We start from the raw sequence: 19,214 nt of genomic DNA, 5'->3' as shown, positions 1-19,214 counted from the left end.
TGGGTTTTTTTTTTTTTAACAAATGAACAATTAATAAATGTGAAAACAAGCAAAGCCCACATAATCATAATTTCATTGTTTAATATTAGTCAAATTAATAATTCTTATAATAACACACGACACCTCTCACCCGCGCGCTAACCCGCCCTCCCCCGCGCGCTTTGCGCACCTCGTTACTGTTACTCTGTGGGGAAAAAAGACACCACAGAGCGAGTGACATCTTCTCGAAAAGACGTCAACAAGGCAGAAGTCCTCTGGTGCCCAGGGTAGTAAAAGGAGAAAAGTGGAGGAAGAAAGGTGGCAAAAAACAGGTAATATAATGGTAATATGTGGTGAATTAACACTATACCATTGGCGAAGCGTCAGGGACTTCAACGCCTTCTCTGAAGGTTAATTGATCTTTAAAAGGATGCTTTATCTATTATATGTAATATATGTTAATAACGCTTCACCAATAATTTGTATTTTTCTTATAAATCTGCTTTCAAATCCACTTTTCGTACTTGTGCTTGAAAAAAACCTCAGCGGTGCAATAAAAAATCCAACAATCAGAATATTTCACACCGTTGTTTCTAGGTAAAAGAGAGAAAGGCCCTTTTACTTGGAGAGATTTTATTATAGATTGGCAGTTGTATCAACCAATCATATTATCGAATTAAAATCATGGGGGCATTCTCCAATGGTCTCTCATTTTTATTTGAAACAAATCCAAAAAGTTGCCAATCTGTAGCTGTTGTGTTTTTCTTTGAAACCAGCTCGCTTGACTCACAACTAACACTCAATCGTCATTGTGGCTTTTTCCCCTCTGTATGATCTTAGTGAAAAGCGCCACTGTCATCATACTGCCCAATCCTAGTAGGTGCTATGATTAGCTTAGCTTAAAATAAATATATACTACTCCTCTGTTCATTGCGGATGCACTTTTGAAATAATAATGTTGCAGTAGGCAAATTGCCCTGATTTGCACTGGTGGTGGTAGTTGTTTTAAATTTATTTTTTAAATGTATTATTAATATTTAAAAGTTGTTCTCTGCACTACGTTATGTAAAATAGTTTAAAAATATTTTTTTGTGCAACACCTTTATATTTATTGCTTGTTATATGGTAATATTGAAGTAATTTGCTTTTTATTTGTTTCTTTAATAGTGACACAATCAACCCGATGATTGATGATACAGGGGGCACCAACCAAAATCTCGCCTAGGGCACCACATTGGTCAGGGCCGGCTCTGGTCGACATAATCGTGACTAGTCGACTAATCATGGCAGCCCTAATTGGGATGTGTAAATGTATTGACCCCTTAGCGTAGTGGCCATTTTGAGCCGATTTTTAAACAATTTGTACCAATACGCTTTAATGAATTTGCCCTATGGGTTCCTTTTGTTCTAAGATTTACTGTGTTGAGCACTTGTGATTTGATTGGGAAATCTCCTTGTTGGGTGAGGCAGTGAGAACTAGCCGAATTTTGTGTAGTATTTAAAGTGTGATTTGCTCTTGTTTCAGCACGGCAGCTGACTGTGCAAATGATGCAGAACCCTCAGATACTGGCAGCACTGCAGGAGCGGTTGGACGGCCTTGTGGGCTCCCCCTCAGGGTACATGGAGAGGTAAGGCCACCCACACAGCTACCCCATTACATGCTGAGACCGTATCTTTAAAAAAAAAATTTAGGCTAGAAATGCCATCCTTTCAGAATCTAAGGATATACAGCTAAAACTTAACCATGCACGCTTTACACCTCATTTGTGTAATAGGGTTTGGTCAAACATGAAGCATAATTGGTGTTGGGAACGTTACTTTAAAAAAGTAATTAGTTATAGTTGCTCACTACTTATTCAAAAAAGTAACTGAGTTAGTAACTGAATTACTCTATAATAAAAGTAACTTGTTACCAGGGAAAGTAACTGTTTGCGTTACAGTTAAAAAAAAAAAGGTTATATGCCAATTAATTAAGTTTTTTAAGCAGTTTTCACAGGCAGTTGAATTGAGTAGATCAGAAAGTTGTTTAACTTTTGATATTTATTGCACATCCACAGACCAGTGCAGGATAAAATCCTTTAAAATCCCAAATCTTAGTTAAAAAAAAAAGCAAAAGTAAACAGTTACACTATATAAAGTGCATTTACATCTATGAAATTAAATTAAATTCTCTCAACCTGAGACAACTGGTTTGTTCACAACAGAAGTAAACCTAACAATTAAACCTATATTCTTAATTAAATAAATCAAATACCCAGTCTGGTAGACATTCAGGAACTTCAAGTATTTTCTAAAATAGTGTTTATATCTCCTTGAAAATGCTAAATTTTCTTTGGCTTGCACCTGACGCCCTTCCGGCCTCTTCTTCGTTTGTGTCGTGGTCACTCGCGTGCTTCGGCGCGCGTGTAAAAACACTGGCTCTGATTGGCTATCATAACGCTGCCTTAGCCAATCGCTTACTGACTTGTTAAGTTAAACACGTGTTACACCGAGAACTGACCTATCGGGATCTGTTACTCCTCACTAGCCTGGGCAGCGGTCCGCTCGCATTAGTATATCGATATATAGTAACGCACCGCTTTTAATGACCAGTAACGTCAACGGCGTTGTAACGACAGGAAAAGTAATTATATTATTCCGTTACTGACAAAATGACGCCGTTATTTTTAACGTCGTTATTCGCAACACTGAGCATAATGATAGACAAACTTGCAAACCTTTTGATGCCATGTGGGGTGGTGTGGATATTTCAGAAATTACTAATCTGGGAATTTCTAGAGTGGGTTTCCCAATTCCAGTGAAATTCAGTGTACCACACTGCTGAGTTTAGTTCCAACCCAGACATACCCGATACAGTTAAGTCAAGCCCTGCAATAGCATTTTGGTAGAGCCTGGTGTGGTAAATATGCCCTGGATATTTCTTAAGGCACAACATCTGTTGCAGGCTAGCTAGCCACCACTAGTAGTCATGTAGATAATGGTGATGGTGAGTGAGCTTAAAACCCTGAGGGTTTTGATTCCTTTGAAGATGAATACAAAAATAAAAGATTGAAGGCTAAATAAATATTATTTTACAATATTGCTCTCAATAATGGTGTACTTGCACAGCTAGGCTCACAGTTAGGCCTGTTGTGTGGTACTAGCTACCTAGCGTTGGCGTTGAGATCTGGTGACTGCGCTGGACGCTCAATTACCGATAAAATACCGGCTGCCTGCTTCTCTAAATAGTTTGTACATAATTTGGAGGTGTGCTTTGGGTCATTTGTCCTGTTGCAGGATGAAATTGGCTCCAATCAAGCGCTGTCCAGAGTATGGCATGGTGTTGCAAAATGGAGTGATTGCCTTCCTTATTCAAAATCCCTTTTACCTTGTACAAATCTCCCACTTTACCAGCACCAAAGCAACCCCAGACCATCACATTACCTCCAACATGTTTGACAGATGGTGTCAGGCACTCATCCAGCATCTTTTCAGTTGTTCTGCGTCTCACAAATGTTCGTCTGTGTGATCCAAACACCTCAAACTTTGATTCGTCGGTCCATATCACTTTTTTCCAGTCTTCCTCTGTCCAATGTCTGTGTTCTTTTGCCCATATTAATCTTTTTCTTTTATTAGTCAGCCTGATATGGCTTTTTCTTTGCCACTCTGCCCTGAAGGCCAGCATCCTGGAGTCTCCTCTTCATTGTAGACATTGACACTGGTGTTTTGCAGGTACTATTTAATGGAACTGCCAGTTGAGGATCTGAGAGGCATCGATTTCTCAAACTTGACTCTTAATGTAGTCTCATTGCTCATTTGTGCAGCGGGGCCTTCCACTACTCTTTTTACTCTAGTTAAAGCCAGTTGTGCTCTCCGCTGAAGGGAGTAGTACACATCATTGTAGGAAATCTTCAGTTTCTTGTCTCATGGAATAGCCTTCATTTCTCAGAACAAGAGTATCAATCAATCAAATTTTATTTATATAGCGATTTTTACAACAGTTGTTGTCACAAAGCAGCTTTACAAGTGCTGAGTCCTAGCCCCCAGTGAGCAAGCCTTACAAGGGCCGAGTCCTAGCCCCCAGTGAGCAAGCCAAGGGCGACAGTGGCAAGGAAAAACTCCCTAGTTTTTTTGCATTAGGAAGAAACCTTGAGAGGAACCAAGACTCAAGGGGGGAACCCATCCTCCTCTGGCCTACTCCGGTCACCATGACAACAACAACAATTTAGACAAATAAATAAAGAAAAATGTAATAATGTCCATCATGGTGTAGGCTATCCGGTCAGGCAGTAGTAGGTGGCTGGCACTGGATGGATCGCTTGTCAAAAACATCCCCAGGCTCTTCAAATCTTTTTTAAATTCTTTGTACCATGACGCTGAGACACATTAAAGGTGCCAGCCACCTCTGCAGTGGATTTGGTCTTCAGCATCTTGATAATCAAGGCTTTGGTCGCAAGATGGATTTTTGGCATGTTGTAAGAGGTCAAGATACAGTGCAAGTGAAGGTCTGGGGTGCTGGAGTTCCTTTTATACACACCCGCTAATTAACCAATCAATTAGTGAGCACAGGTGAGGCTATAAACTAGGATTGGGTGCATTATATGACAAGGCGACAACTTTTGTCTTGCCAAAATCTGACCTTTCTGTGTTCATTAAATGATCAATAATAAATAAATTAAATCTCATTTGGGAGGGTTTCAGCTTTCATTTGTGTCATTTCTAAAACCAATTGATGAATTTAGTAAGGTTATAAGCTTTTGTTTTCACAACATGGATAAGCGACAGAACTTATGTCAGGGACTGTAAGGTTAACCACTTCTTATTCTCAGGTTCAAACAATGTAAACAATTCCCATATCAAGATTATTAGAGTGAGACTCTTAATATAAACCCCTTCACATTTCCCCAAACGAAATGTGATGGTAAATCCTTCTAAAAGATGATCTTTGGTTATATGAAACGTTCCGTCCACAAAGTGGGTAACGTGTAATACTTCACTCATAACGATAAGCTGTGGGCTAGCTTGTAAAAAACATTGACCAAACATACCATTGATACAAGTACAAGCTGAATAAACCTTAAAATGCTAAGAGTGTTATATTATTTTTAATTACTCAGCTATGTTTAGAATATATGCATCAGTAGATATTCTGCCTGTGCATATGTAACTTACTAAACTGTTGAATTCAGTCTTTTTTCCCCTGATTGCGCCATATTGGCTCAGTTGAAAAGAGACATTGCGTCAGTGAATGTGAATAGTTTGTTGCCGGTGCAGCCATCAGCATGCGAGCTCGGCTTATCTCTTGGATCAGGCATGAAAATCTGTCACCTTTCGGCGAAATTCGCGTTTTGAAGTTGAAAAGGGTGACCTACGTGAATCGTGTAGATCCTATGAGTTTTTTGTTTTGGGGGGGGGGGGGTTGGGAGATTACAGTTTCCGCCCAGAACCTTCATAGAGGCCAAATAGCGTTTCAATCTTACGAACGTTCTTCATTCATGTTATTCATTTACTGCTAAGCGGGACGAGAAGCAGGACCTAGGACCTAGTGCTACACCGGGGACAAGGCAGAAGAGCGTACATTTACCACTATATTTACCAGATCGTACATTTACCTCTACATTTACCAGATCGTACATTTACCAGATCGTACATTAACCACTACATTTACCAGATCGTACATTAACCACTACATTTACCAGATCGTACATTAACCACTACATTTATCAGATCGTACATTTACCACTACATTTACCAGATCGTACATTTCCCAGTGGATTTAATTGGGTTAATGGTTTCAATCGTTTTCATATTTTGCGGTAAAACAAAGTTACTGCCGTTCGCTACAGCGTTGAACACTGTCAGATCTAACCACAAGCTCTTGTGATAAATAGGTAGATAGATAGGCCTATTAAGTTCGTGTCAACCCCGTGTAGTTAACGGTGACATAAAATAAGAATCAAGATATTTTTTTTCTAGTGTGTCTAGTTGTAACTGGTGAATCCAGGGACGGGTGAGGACATTCGCGCCAGGGCTGAAAAGGTTGAAGATGAAGTTGTAAACGCTTGTCGTTTGAGTCTACCCTGTGCTTTAGCCCATGTTAGAAAATAAAAACACGTGAACCTGGTATTTACACTCATTTTCGCTGCTGATGTATTGGTTCATTAAGACGTAATGGTTTTGACTGAGCCATCTGGAATGGCGAAAGCGGCTTCTCGCGTTTAAGGATCTGGCTCCATACATTGAATCCATTGACATGACAGTCAAAAAAAAAATTTGTTCGCACGCGTTAATTATCTCGTTCGCACACGTTAGTAAGTCGTTCGCATGCGTTAGTAAGTCGTGGCCACGCGTTATATTTTTTACATGATGTCACCTTACGGGCTCCGTAATATTTGGCATCTGTCGCTGTATCCCCGTACACCAGCAGCCACCCCCCCCCCCCCCCCCCACACACACACACACACACACACATGTCAACGCCCCGTCGCTGTATCCCCATGACGTCACATGCCCCGCCCCCCGGTCTTCTCACCTTTTTAACCCCTGACCCATTTTCATGCCTGTTGGATGTATTTTTTGGCCTCTATGACTGATTTGAAGAACCTGCGTTTGTCATTGTGTGTGATCAGTTGGGCTGTTCACAAACTTCATTACCACCACCTATGGCGTTGCGTATTTTGGGTTACCTGGCCCGATCCTGTGTGCTTGCTCTATAATGGGGGGGTGAGGTGAAGCTTTCACGAAATGTCGGTTTCAGCCATTTCTCCAGACACATACACAAATCGGAGCCCTCGGTTTTTTCAGGCAGTCCAAACAGTTCTTAAATTAGAACGTCTAATGTATATTAGATATTCAGCATGGCAGGTAACATTGCCACCTCGTTTAGATCATCCTCTAAACGGGACAAAGTGAACATATTGGTTTGTCTTGCAAGGAACATGAAGACAGAAAAATAAGATTTTAAATTCACGGTATTCACGTCATAATTAACAATATTATGGCCATAATTTTGCGTAAAGTATTTCCTTTACGACGAATGAAATTTTTTGTTAATTTAAAAGTACTTTTTATTCATAAATTATAAAAATTTTTGGGGGGTGTTAACCGCTTCACCGCAGTGATACGTTGCTCTCTCACCGCGGTAAGAAAAAATCCATACAGTCACAGGCCTACTAATCACACATTTAAGCAATAACAATTTAGCATTTATACTACACATTTCTATACTACTATATAAGAACCACCAACCCCAATTTTACACCTGACTCAAAGTATGTTCTTAATAGAAAAAAATTATTGAGCTTAAATTTAAGACCAATATAATTTGCGAAATGTGTATAAATGAATACATTCTCCACACACACACAATTTGAAATGTTACCTCAGCAAAGTTTTATTTCAGAACTTTAGTTCCTCACTCTACAAGTGCTCTGCATACGAGAGAATGTCTTCAGGATTGATGGAAAAGCATCACAGGTGGTAGCTTCATGAAGCTGGTCAACAGAACACTAAGTGAATCTATATTCAAAGAAGTGTGTGTGTGTGTGTGATGTATATATTAGGGGTGGGACGTGAAAAAAAATCGATGCATTGTAATTAATTAATCGCATTTTAATCGCATTTGAGTATTTAACATGAGAAATATTAATTTAAGTTTGAATGATGAATGAATCAATGAACATAATCATAAACTTCAACATCTTGTTTATTTTTCCACCAGTCTACTACACAGACCAATAGATGAGTGCAGAAAACTTCTCAATAAGAAGAACTGAAGTAAATTGATTGATGTTTTTAAATACCATTTTAAATGGTAGACTTTCTTTAATTTCCCAGGCCTCTGCCACAGGCATCTCCATAGTGCCTAGAAGTGGTCTTCTGCATGCTCAAAGCAAATGACTGGATCTTCCATTCATCATCTATAATATGAGCTGTCACACCAAGATAATTCTTGTTGCTAACAGAGGTCAGAGCCCCAGTCAGGGCCACATTTGTGGCGTTCTTCACCTGTTTTACTTCACTTTCCTCATCATACAGCTGCTGGATTTTCTTCGACATTGTCTTTCTGGACGGCGGTTCGTAACGTGCGTCAGCTGACGCAATTTGCAGCACTTCTTGTAAAGCCTGGATTATACTTTTGCAAGTGACCGTAGCGCGACTCCCCCCACCTTGCGCGAACCTCCGCGAACGGCGGAGGCGTTCATACTTGCCGTGTCTTTCTTAAGCCTTCGACCACAGAGAGCGGTCTACAGTCCACAGCAATCCATCTTGCCAGTGAATTGGTCAATTTGTCTGATGTGGACTTGACATTGTTTCTTAATTTGAACCCCGACATGTGGTCGAGTGTTGACTGGCGACACAGCTGCTAAATGTATTCCTAGTAAGAGCAAACAGTCATCATTACTGACCTGCGCCCCCAACATGTTTTGCGTTGAGGTTGTAACGAAGGGTGGAAGTGCTCCTGTGATGAACGAACTCATTCCTATGTAAAGTGCAAACACTTTTTTTGTTTGTACTTCCATCTGGAAGTTTCTTATACTTTGCCATACACCAGCGTAGCCTCTTCAGTCATTACATTTATGGCGTCCATATAATCTGTATGCCTGGAACTCGTGCACTGAGAAACATTCCATGGTGCAAAAGTGTCTCATGCGTTAAATGCATTAAAATGCGTAATTTTTTTTTAGTTCGTTATTTTTCCTGTAATTAATTAATCGAAATTATATGACTAAAAGTCAGTCTTTGAGATAGGGTTTCTTAATACAGAGGGTGCATTAGACTAGGGGCTCATCTCCTGTTTCCAAAATGCATCAATGACTGCTTGAGAAAGCTGTTCTACTTTGATACTTGAAGAAAAAAAAAACATGCTCAATAAAATGTAGACAACTCGTGTTCAACGGTTTATTATTCAGTTAAACATGAATTTGTAAGCCTACATACTGTACATTAAAGGGGTTTGATAACATGTTTGTTCAGCTAAACATGAGAATAAACATGTTGGTACATTTAACCTGTTTCCGGCTGCGGCGACTCTTCCCCTGGGCTGCATCGATGCTTGACCCAGCGTCAGCAGCATTAGCAAACGGGTGCTTTGCGTTTAAATGGTATTTCAGACTGATAGTAACATAATACAGGAAGATTATAAAATCCTACACCTAACATCTGGAGTCATGCAAAAGGCTTGGCTAGGATGTATTAACCAACCAACCACTATGATCCAATAATACCTTACTACTATGCTCATGACCTATCGTCTCAACTACCCAGTACTACTAAGAAACTACTGCGATGACAAGATGGACTTCACACACCTTATGCACACACTAGTTGCTTGAACAGAACACAGCAGCATCTACAATCTGATACTGGTTCGACAAGGATCCAGAAGCAAAGCGCACTATGTTCATGGCCCATTGCCTCAACTGCCAAGTACTCAGACCACCACACAAACCTGGACTGACCTTCAAAACAAAGTGACAAGGACACACAATACCTTGCAGGCTTTTCATTGGGGTCATCAGGAAGGCACCTCCCTTCGTTGGTGTTTCGATGAATTGAGCCCCCAACACCTCCAGAAGGCTCATCAGTGGAGTCTGGCGTCCCAGACCCACCCCCTCCAAGCTCACAAAGTAGTCCATCACAAGATTTTGCCACCGCATGCACCGTTGTGGAAGGCATCTGCTAACAACCTTGCTACCTATATTCCATATCCCAACATCACACACACCAAACAATTTATCTCTTCAAATACTATCCTTACCCCACCTAACCTCAGCCCTTCTTAGCCACACCCACTGACTAGATCTCTCAGCTACCGCTGACGACTCCTTTACCACTGCTCTCATCACACAGCCTCTAAATCCAAACTCAGCCAGCAGTCTTGTTGCAGACTTCACCACAACACCCCTAGACCCTAACTCTACAAGTCTAATATATGCTTGACAGCCCCGCTCTCTTACCTCAGCCACCAAATCTGCATACTTCAACCATACTTTCCTTTCATATGCTGCATCAACTTCATCTTCAAATGGAACAGTTAACTCTCAAATACACTATCCGCTATCTGGCCTCAAGGTTGTGACTACAATACACTCTGGGACCTGTAATTTATAGCCTACATCAACCAACAGCTTGCCTCAGCCCACTTACCGCCAACTTTTGAAGACTGTGCTAGCTCCTTGCTATGCTGCCCCTCACACACAAACCTAATTACTCTATTGGAACTAGCAATTGGCATGCCATTAACTTCCAACCGCTTCTTATCCAGTGCACCTGCCAATGAGTCGAAGTACCTGTATATGCTTCCATGTGTAACATTCCTGTGACAAACTCACCTTACATGCCGACAGGATGTGCTTCAATGTACCACTTCCTGCACATAACTTACAAGTTGGATCCTCACCAAACCACTGCCCAAGGTTTTGAGGAATTGGAAGCACATCATACATAGCTCTCACAAGAAATTTTATACGGCTTGCATCCAATGCCCATAACTCTCGCCAGGTGATTCTCTTCTCCACACTTTCCCATTTCATCCACTGTCCCTGCTTACTCTGTCCTGCAGCTTTTGCCCATTTTACTTCCTCCTCCTGCTCTCGATTAAAACCAGTCACCATTCGCCTTCTCTCAGGTGATGCGGCCCTGCTGAATGCCCTCCATGTATCACCTGACCCTAGTCCTGCCTTCCCATTTTGCACCTGCCCTACAACATCTCTATGCTCCAATGCCCTCTTTGCTGCCCGAGTTGCCTCTTGGGAATTCCACTTTCTTCCTGTATGTGTTGCTGGTGCCGCTGCTTCGATCAGTGCATCTTTCGACCCTATTAACAACAATTCTCTGCCTACCTTGGCACATTTAAACTCTTCAACTAAGCTTGTTAGTGGCAGTTCTAGCACTCCTCTCCCAAAACATGCCACACTACTAAGACAATAAACTAATTCCGCGTTGCATAAGGTGCAAACAACTTTAGTCTTGTCAATGTCTCCATTAGGAAGCTTCTTAAAAATGAATTTTCCATGAAGCAAACCTGGTGGCTTCGTGGCTGCATCCATGCAAGCACATGTGCGATTTCTTGTGGTAGTAATTTCTTTGTAATTCACAGGTTTAAAAACTCATTCTCGCCCCCTACTGTGCAATTTGCTTAGGAATACACCCGAGCTAAACTATCAAGGTGAAAGTCATCATAGTTTGCTTACCTATTTTGACCCAGCTCCCAACCCAACTTTAAGAATAGATCAGTGGCGATATTTTTTATATCGCCCGATAAGAGTATCGCATTTTCAAACACCGATAACTGCCCATCACTAATATATACACATGTAATATATATATACATCACACACACACACACACACACACACACACATATATATATATATATACACATATATAGTGTGTGTGTATGTATGTGTTAGTGGTGGGTCGTTAATTTGATACTCTTATCGGGCGATATAAATTATTGCCGTTAATCTATTCTTAAAGTTGGGTTGGGAACTGGGTCAAAATGGGTAAGCAAACTATGATGACTTTCACTTTGATAGTTTAGCTCGGCTGTATTCCTAACCAAATTGCACAGCAGGGGCGAGAACGAGTTTTTAAACCTGTGAATTACAAATCGGACGTGTGTTTACATGGATGGAGCCACGAAGTAGCCAGGTTTGCTTCATGGAAAAGTCATTTTTAGGAATGTAAAGTGTTACCGGAGCGGAGCTCGGAGCGGTCGTTTTCTGCATGGTCCTAGCGCTAGATTCGTCGCAATTTAAATATTTCTTTTTAACCGTTAAAACTGCAGAGGACCAAAACTGACTTTTGAAAATTACGTCCGTGAGGTTAAATGTACTAAATAATAATAATAATAATAGAATTTTATTTATAAGCGCCTTTCAAATAACACAAGGACACTTTCCATAACAGCAAAGGAAAAAATGTTAATAACAGTACTAAGAAGAAAATTAATAATAATCATGATCATAAAAGCAGCTAAAAAACATTACAATGAGATAACAGAGTATAAAAGAACTAAGCATTTAGAAAAGCAATCTTAAAAAGAAAAGTTTTTAGATGTCTCTTAAAAGTAGATAATGAAGGGCATGTGCGAAGATGGATGGGAAGTGAATTCCATGACTTGGGGCCAACAACACTGAACGCTCTTCCACCATATGTGCGAAGCCTAGAGGGGGGTATAGACAGTAACCGAGCATCGGCTTTTCAGCATTTAGCTGAATAAACATGTTATTTAATGTACAGTATGTAGGCTTACAAATTCATGTTTAACTAAATAAACTGTTGAACACGAGTAGCCTACATTTTATTGAGCATGTTTTTTTTTTCTTCAAGTATCAAAGTAGAACAGCTTTCTCAAGCAGTCATTGATGCATTTTGGAAACAGGAGATGAGCCCCTGGTCTAATGCACCCTCTGTATTAAGAAACCCTATCTCAAAAACTGACTTTTAGTCATTACTTGGGTAGCACGCATATGAGCCATTTTAATATAGATTAATCTAGATTAATCTCAAGATTTCAAGATTAATCTATGCCCACCCCGTGTGTGTGTGTGTGTGTGTGTGTGTGTGTGTGTGTGTGTGTGTGTGTGTGTGTGTGTGTATGTATATATATATATATATATATATATATATATATATATATATATATATATATATATATATATATAAAATGTATGTGTATGTAAGTGGTGGGACTTTAACGCCTTAATTTCGAACAAACAATTAACGCATGAGACACTTTTGCACCGTGCACGAGTTCCAGGCGTACAGATTATATGGACACACAATAAGATGAGCATGATGGAGATTACTGACGAGGCTACGCTGGTGGATGGGAAATTTAAATATAAGAAACTTCCAAATGGAAGTACACAAATAGTGTTATTTTCACTTTATGCAGGAAGGAGTTCGCTTATCACAGAAGCACTTCCACCCTTCGTTACCACCTCAACATAAAACATGTTGGGGCTAACGTGCAGATCAGTAATGATAACTTAGCTGCTAAATGTATTCCTAGTATGATAGGGTGACCAAACGTCCGCATTTCACATCCTGTCCCGGGGTTTTTTTTTTTTTTTTTTATGTGAGGAAATGTCCTGGTTTTTAAAATTACCTTCATTGGACCATTAAGACTGATTAAACTTAATCAAGACTAGATTAAACTTTCGCGAGTGACCGTAGCGTGTGACTCCGCACATCTCGCGCGAGCGGCGGAGGCGTTTATACTTTACGCATCAGATTATTTGCAGAGTTGTCCGTAACGTTCAAATTATCTATTGGTCTGTGTAGTAGACTGGTGGAAAAATAAACAAGCTGTTGAAGTTTATGCTTATGTTCATTGATTCATTCAAACTTCATTTAATATTTCTCATGTTAAATATTGAAATGCGATTAATTTCAATGAATTAATTACAAAGCTTGTAATTAATTTGATTGATTTTTTTAGTCGCATCCCACCCCTTATATATAATATATTATATATCCCGTTCTCATTCAGGACTTTTTTCCACTTCTAAGTAAAAACCTAAAACACTCAGATGAATAAACATTTATTCAGCTTTTATTTATTTACTTATTTATTTTTTAATGAAATGTTAGAGAACATTAACAAAAAAATTCAGTCAGTGCGCATATCGAAGTCTCAGACAGGCACTGTGCAAAATGTCAAAAATATTTTAAATAAAATATGCCTGCCTGAAAATATTTTAAATTGCCACACAACAGTAAAACAATTATAAGTAAAGGTTCAAGTAATGGGAATTAAAAAGCAAACAACAAAAAATGTTCGACCGAAACAGCTGAACTAGTTTTTTTTTTTTTTTTGGCCTGACGTGTTGTAAATAGTATGCCATGTTGCTTGTTGTCGTGCGAAATGAAGGACGTTGATGACTTGCACTTTACTTTGTTTGATTCATCTTTATCTTTTTCAAAATACTCCCACACTTTTGAAGTGTTTTTAGTAGCCATTATAATCTTGGCAGATGCTGACTATCCTGTAGCGTGTTCAGCTCTGCTCATTTGAATTGGGCAACTGCAGGGTGTGATTTAATGTGTAGTAAGGAAGATGCCTATTGTTAATGCGCACACATCATTTTTAAATATTTATTAACAGAAATAGGATAATTTAACGAAATATATAACGAAAACAAAGACATGTAACAACGACTAGGGGGTATAGTCGATTATATCGCTTTTATATCGATATCTGCCGATAAATGCTTTTTTTTTTTTTTTATCATCGGCATCGGGCCGATGCTTAAATTTAGCCGATATTTCAAACTGATGATGCTGACTCATTTAACATATGACGGAAGGACACCGGCTGACGCTAGTTGGGCTGAGCTGGACCAGTGCAGCTGAAATGTCGGCGGTGTGGAAGTTTTTCCGAGTGAGTGAGGAGGATATAAAGCATGCTGTTTGCAACACTTGCTCAGCTAATGTCTTGCGTGGAGGGAGCAAAGTAAGAAATTTCAACACTACCAATTTAATTTCACATTTGAAGGTGCACCACCCTGACAAATATACGGACTACATGGCGGTTAAAGAGGAGACTCGAACAGCACCACGCACACCTGCGAAACCCGCCACTACACAGCCTATTGATGAGCTCCTACAAAAATCTAAGAAGTTCGACAAAAATTGTCCCAAAGCTACAGCTATCACAGCAAAGGTGATGGAATTCATCGCTCTAGATGACCAACCGTTCTCGGTCGTGGAGGACGTTGGGTTTCGAGGGCTGGTCGAGCATCTTGAGCCTCGTTATGCTATACCTAGCCGTCGTTACTTTTCAGACACAGCCCTGCCAGAGCTACACAGCTTGGTAGCGACTCGCGTTCACAAGCTAATTAATGATGTGACCGCCATTAGTCTGACCACCGACATCTGGACATCTGGAGTCCTGTGAGCATTCTCGGTTTAACCGCGCAGTGGATAGACAACAACTTTGAATTGCAGAAGGCTGTTTTGCATGCAAAAGAATGCTCGGGATCGCACACAAGCTCGGCACTCTCTATGGCGTTTGAGAATATGTTTGAAAGATTTCTAAGGAAAACATACATGTTGTATTGCGTGACAATGCACGTAACATTGCAAAGGCTATGGTGGAATGCGGGGTTCCGAGCATACCTTGTATGGCCCACACGCTACAGCTCGCTGTGCACGACGGTGTGTTTTCTCAGCGCAGTATCTCGGATGTAATTGCAGTTAGCAGGCGGATAGTTGGCCATTTCAAACATTCGCATTTAGCCAACTTTCGTCTCGGATCTATTCAAGCGGAGGTAGGTATGCAGCCGAAAGTGCTTCAACAAGACGTTTCTACACGATGGAACAGTACGTTCTATATGTTGCAAACCTTGCTGGAGCAGAAGAGAGCAATCGGTGCTTATGCCGCGGATTTCGAGTTACCAGCTACTCTCACGGCTTCTCAATGAAGTTTAATCGAAAACATAGTCACACTCCTTGCTCCTTTCGAACAGTTAACCAGAGAGATTTGCCAGTTTGATGCCTTGGCGTCAAACGTGAGTCCTTCAGTCAAAGCTTTAAAACGGCTGTTGATTAAGAGTGCTCACTCTGACTTTGGAGTTAAAACCAGCAAAAGCGCTCTGTTGGAAGCTGTAAACACACGCTTCAGTGATATTTACACAGAGCCTCTGTACTGCGTTGCTACAATTGTCGATCCAAGATACAAAGATCGATTTTTTGCAGGAGAAGTGAAACTACAGACACACAAAATGTTCCAAACCGAGATAGAGAAAGCATCGAGTGAGCGCTCAGGGCAAACAAGTGAGCTACAAGACTGTCCACGAGAAAAAAGAGCTAGGAAGGATGACGAAGCGACGTGCTCCCTCTTTGATATGTATGACGAAATTCTGGAAGAAACGAAGGCCCCTGAGGAAAACACCCAGACAGCATCGGAGGTGAGCTCAAAATCAGAGACAAAACAAAAAAAATTTGTTTGTATAATAAGTATTTTATATTCTTAAACATTGTTAATTATATTCAAGTAGAGGAAAGTCATTATAGTGCTTGAAAAGCTTGGGCCAGGCTTTGATCTGATGCTTCAAATGTGTACATTATTTAGATATTTGTGAAGTAGGTATTTCCAAAAACCCAACTGAAATGCAGTACTTTCATTTATACCTGTATATCTTGTATGTATGTTTATTGATCAGGTGCAGGGATTCCTGTCAGAAGCTCTAATACCAAGGACAGAAAGCCGACTCCAGTACTGGAATAACAACAAAAGTCGGTTCCCTACTATTGCCAAAGTAGCACGGAAGTTCCTGTCCGCTCCATCGACTAGTGTTGACAGCGAGCGGTTATTTAGTGCAACTAGCAATGTGATCAATGAAAAGAGGAACAGAATTGCATGTGATAAAGCAGAGATGCTTCTGTTCGTAAAGAAAAACCTTCCTCTCCTGAAAAAAACAGACTGAGTACTTCAAGAAAAAATGTTTAGCTCAGATTTTGTTTTTGATTTTGTGAAGAAGCACAAAGGCAGTTCTAAAGGATAATTTCCGTACTATGAAACATGTGTTTACGTTTAAGCATTTGCTTTAAGTTAATTTTCATTTATTTATTTTATTTAATTTATAATTTTAGTATAACGCTAATATTGTAATAGTTTAAACTATGAATAGTGTATAATTAATGGTTGAAATCTAAAATGTTAATAAATGTGACATTTATTTGCACAACAATGTGGAATATCGTACTTAATTTTTAAAATGTCCATGTATATCGGCATCTGCAGATATTTGCATGTACAATATCTGATATCGGCATCGGCCCATACTTACCATATCGGTGCATCCCTAATAGATATATATATATATATATATATATATATATATATATATATATATATATATATATATATGTATGTGTGTGTGTGTGTGTGTGTGTGTGTGTGTGTGTGTGTGTGTGTGTGTATATATATATGTGTATGTATGTGTATATATATATATATGTGTGTGTGTGTGTGTGTGTGTGTGATTGGTTCAATCTCCTGTGTAGTCCATGAAATGGAGTAATCATAAATACTTGCTATTGATGCATAAAACATTACAGTTTAAAGACAGTACTGGAGGTTTTATTTTTTTTGTAGCTTTTGTAGCCATTTGAGTGTTTACTCTTTTTAGGAAATTTGTGGAAATTCATGATCTTAAAATAAGTTTTGCTGTCCTCATATTTCGGTATCCGTAGCAAGAGAAAATCTGATATTGTGGCTCTTGTCACAAATAAGCACATGGTTGAACTTGAGCTTTTGTGTAAATGAGGTACTATGGCTATGGTTCAAGATGTTTTATTATTTCTTATCTAGCTTACCAAAGGTAGTGAAGAGACGTGTCAACGCACTTAAAAACCTGCAGGTGAAATGTGCCCACATCGAAGCAAAGTTCTATGAAGAGGTTCATGAACTGGAGCGGAAGTACGCAGCTCTATATCAGCCACTGTTTGATAAGGTGAGAATAATGCCAATATGTAGACGCAGTTTTGTTGCTGCTGTCTGTGGTTTCTTTATAGTTTGCTTTCTACGTGTTTCACACTTGATCTATGTAGAAACCACAGTAAAATGTGATAAATTAACTTTATATACTTAAATTTCTTGGTGTAAAGATATTTACTTCTGAATTACTATTGGTCGGTTTCCTAAACAGAAAGTAAGCATTCTGTCTCAATAACTTTTAGCAGTAGTTGTTCTGTAAAAGGTTTATTTGTTGTACACATTTCATGTAATTGGTCAAAATTACACACCACAACCCTCAGTTCTTATGGTCTAGTGCCACTTCTAATTTAACCTGCCTGAGTTTAGTTGTTTGAACACTGTTTGTAGCTGTAAATCTAAAGTGATCCTGTGTCTTTGTAGCGAAGCGACATCATAAAAGCAGTGTATGAACCTACGGATGAGGACTGTGAATGGAAACAGGAAGAGGAGGAAGAACTGACAGTAAGTAAGCAGGTACAGGTGAGCCTATACCTGCATGCTTTATTTGGGTGTTTAATCATTACTGGGTCTTCATAATTAACTGAGGGAGATTTTACTAGTAAAAATAATTATTTTTTTTGTAAGTAGAATTGGAATACCGAGAGTTCTATTTATGGCTTGTTGGAACCTGCATTTAATGTTTTTTAGATAATTACTGGCATGAAAATCTCACCTTTCAGCGAAATTCGCCGTTTTGAAGTTGTAAAGTGTGACCTACGTGAATCGCGTAGATCCGAGGAGTTTTTTTTTTTTTTTTTTTTTTTGGTTCGGGAGATATTTTATATATATATTTTTTTTATTATCATATTGACTTAATAAGCAAACAGAGCACTTCTGAAATCGGCAATTTCAGTGACACAGTCGCCAGCAATTTCCGTTCAGAACCATCATAGACACCAAATTACGTTCAATCATACGAACGTTCTTCATTCATTTTGTGGCGCAGGACCTAGTGCTATCTACACAAGGGACAAGGCAGAAGAGCGTACATTTACCAGATCGTACATTAACACTACATTTACCACATCATACATTTACCAGTGGATTTAATTGGGTGATTAATGGTTTCAATCGTTTTCATATTTTGCGGTAAAACAAAGTTACTGCCGTTCGCTACAGCGTTGAACACTGTCAGCTAGCCACAAGCTCTTGTGATAAATAGGTAGATAGATAGGCTTATTAAGTTCGCGTCAACCCCGTGTAGTTAACGGTGACATAAAATAAGAAACAAGATTTTTTTCTAGTGTCTCTGTAGTAGGCTTGTCACGATACTAAGAATTACAACTTCGATACGATACCATTTTCGATACCAAAGTCAGATACTGTGCTAATTTCCGTTTTAAAGCCTTTTTATTTTTTTTATAAACAAATGAATGTTGCTTTGTGTTTAAAAATGCTTGAAAGTGTAACTTCATTTCACAACAAATAACTGTCTGACCGATCAGTTCACTTATATGACGTTAACAAATACGAACCTCTTGTAATTCCAGGAAACATGAGAGAACGTGAAGACGTTAAGATTGGGCGTTTTGAAAATAAACAACCATTAAATAATAATATAAAGTGAATAATTTCGAGTATATGTATAAATATTTAACTTATCCCAACAAACATGCGATATCAGAAAGACGTTAAAATCATGTCTATCACGTCGGTCAGTCCAGACCCATTTTGCAGGTCTGGTGGACGTTCAAAACTGGTTCAAAATCTGACAGTGTGACTAGGACCTTAACCTTAACTTAACATGGACGTCTATGACGAGTTT

At 39.3% G+C, this 19,214-nt stretch overlaps 1 protein-coding gene across 5 annotated transcripts in view; it reads left to right on the top strand.

The window, feature by feature from the left end:
* The window catches only part of nap1l1 (nucleosome assembly protein 1-like 1), a 63,803-nt gene that overhangs the window by 25,325 nt on the left and 19,264 nt on the right, over positions 1-19,214 (top strand). For 3 of the 5 annotated variants that reach the window (XM_077006573.1, XM_077006570.1, XM_077006569.1), the window contains exons 4-6: positions 1,505-1,607; positions 17,285-17,426; positions 17,831-17,923. In XM_077006573.1, coding sequence (XP_076862688.1) covers positions 1,505-1,607; positions 17,285-17,426; positions 17,831-17,923 — 338 coding nt within the window. The remainder of the gene's footprint in view (positions 1-1,504; positions 1,608-17,284; positions 17,427-17,830; positions 17,924-19,214) is intronic. The other 2 variants (XM_077006572.1, XM_077006571.1) reach the window with 1 other exon arrangement.

This window comes from Brachyhypopomus gauderio, chromosome 5 (assembly GCF_052324685.1).
Source record: "Brachyhypopomus gauderio isolate BG-103 chromosome 5, BGAUD_0.2, whole genome shotgun sequence".
NCBI lineage: Eukaryota > Metazoa > Chordata > Actinopteri > Gymnotiformes > Hypopomidae > Brachyhypopomus > Brachyhypopomus gauderio.
This window is presented reverse-complemented; position numbering and strand designations above follow the sequence as displayed.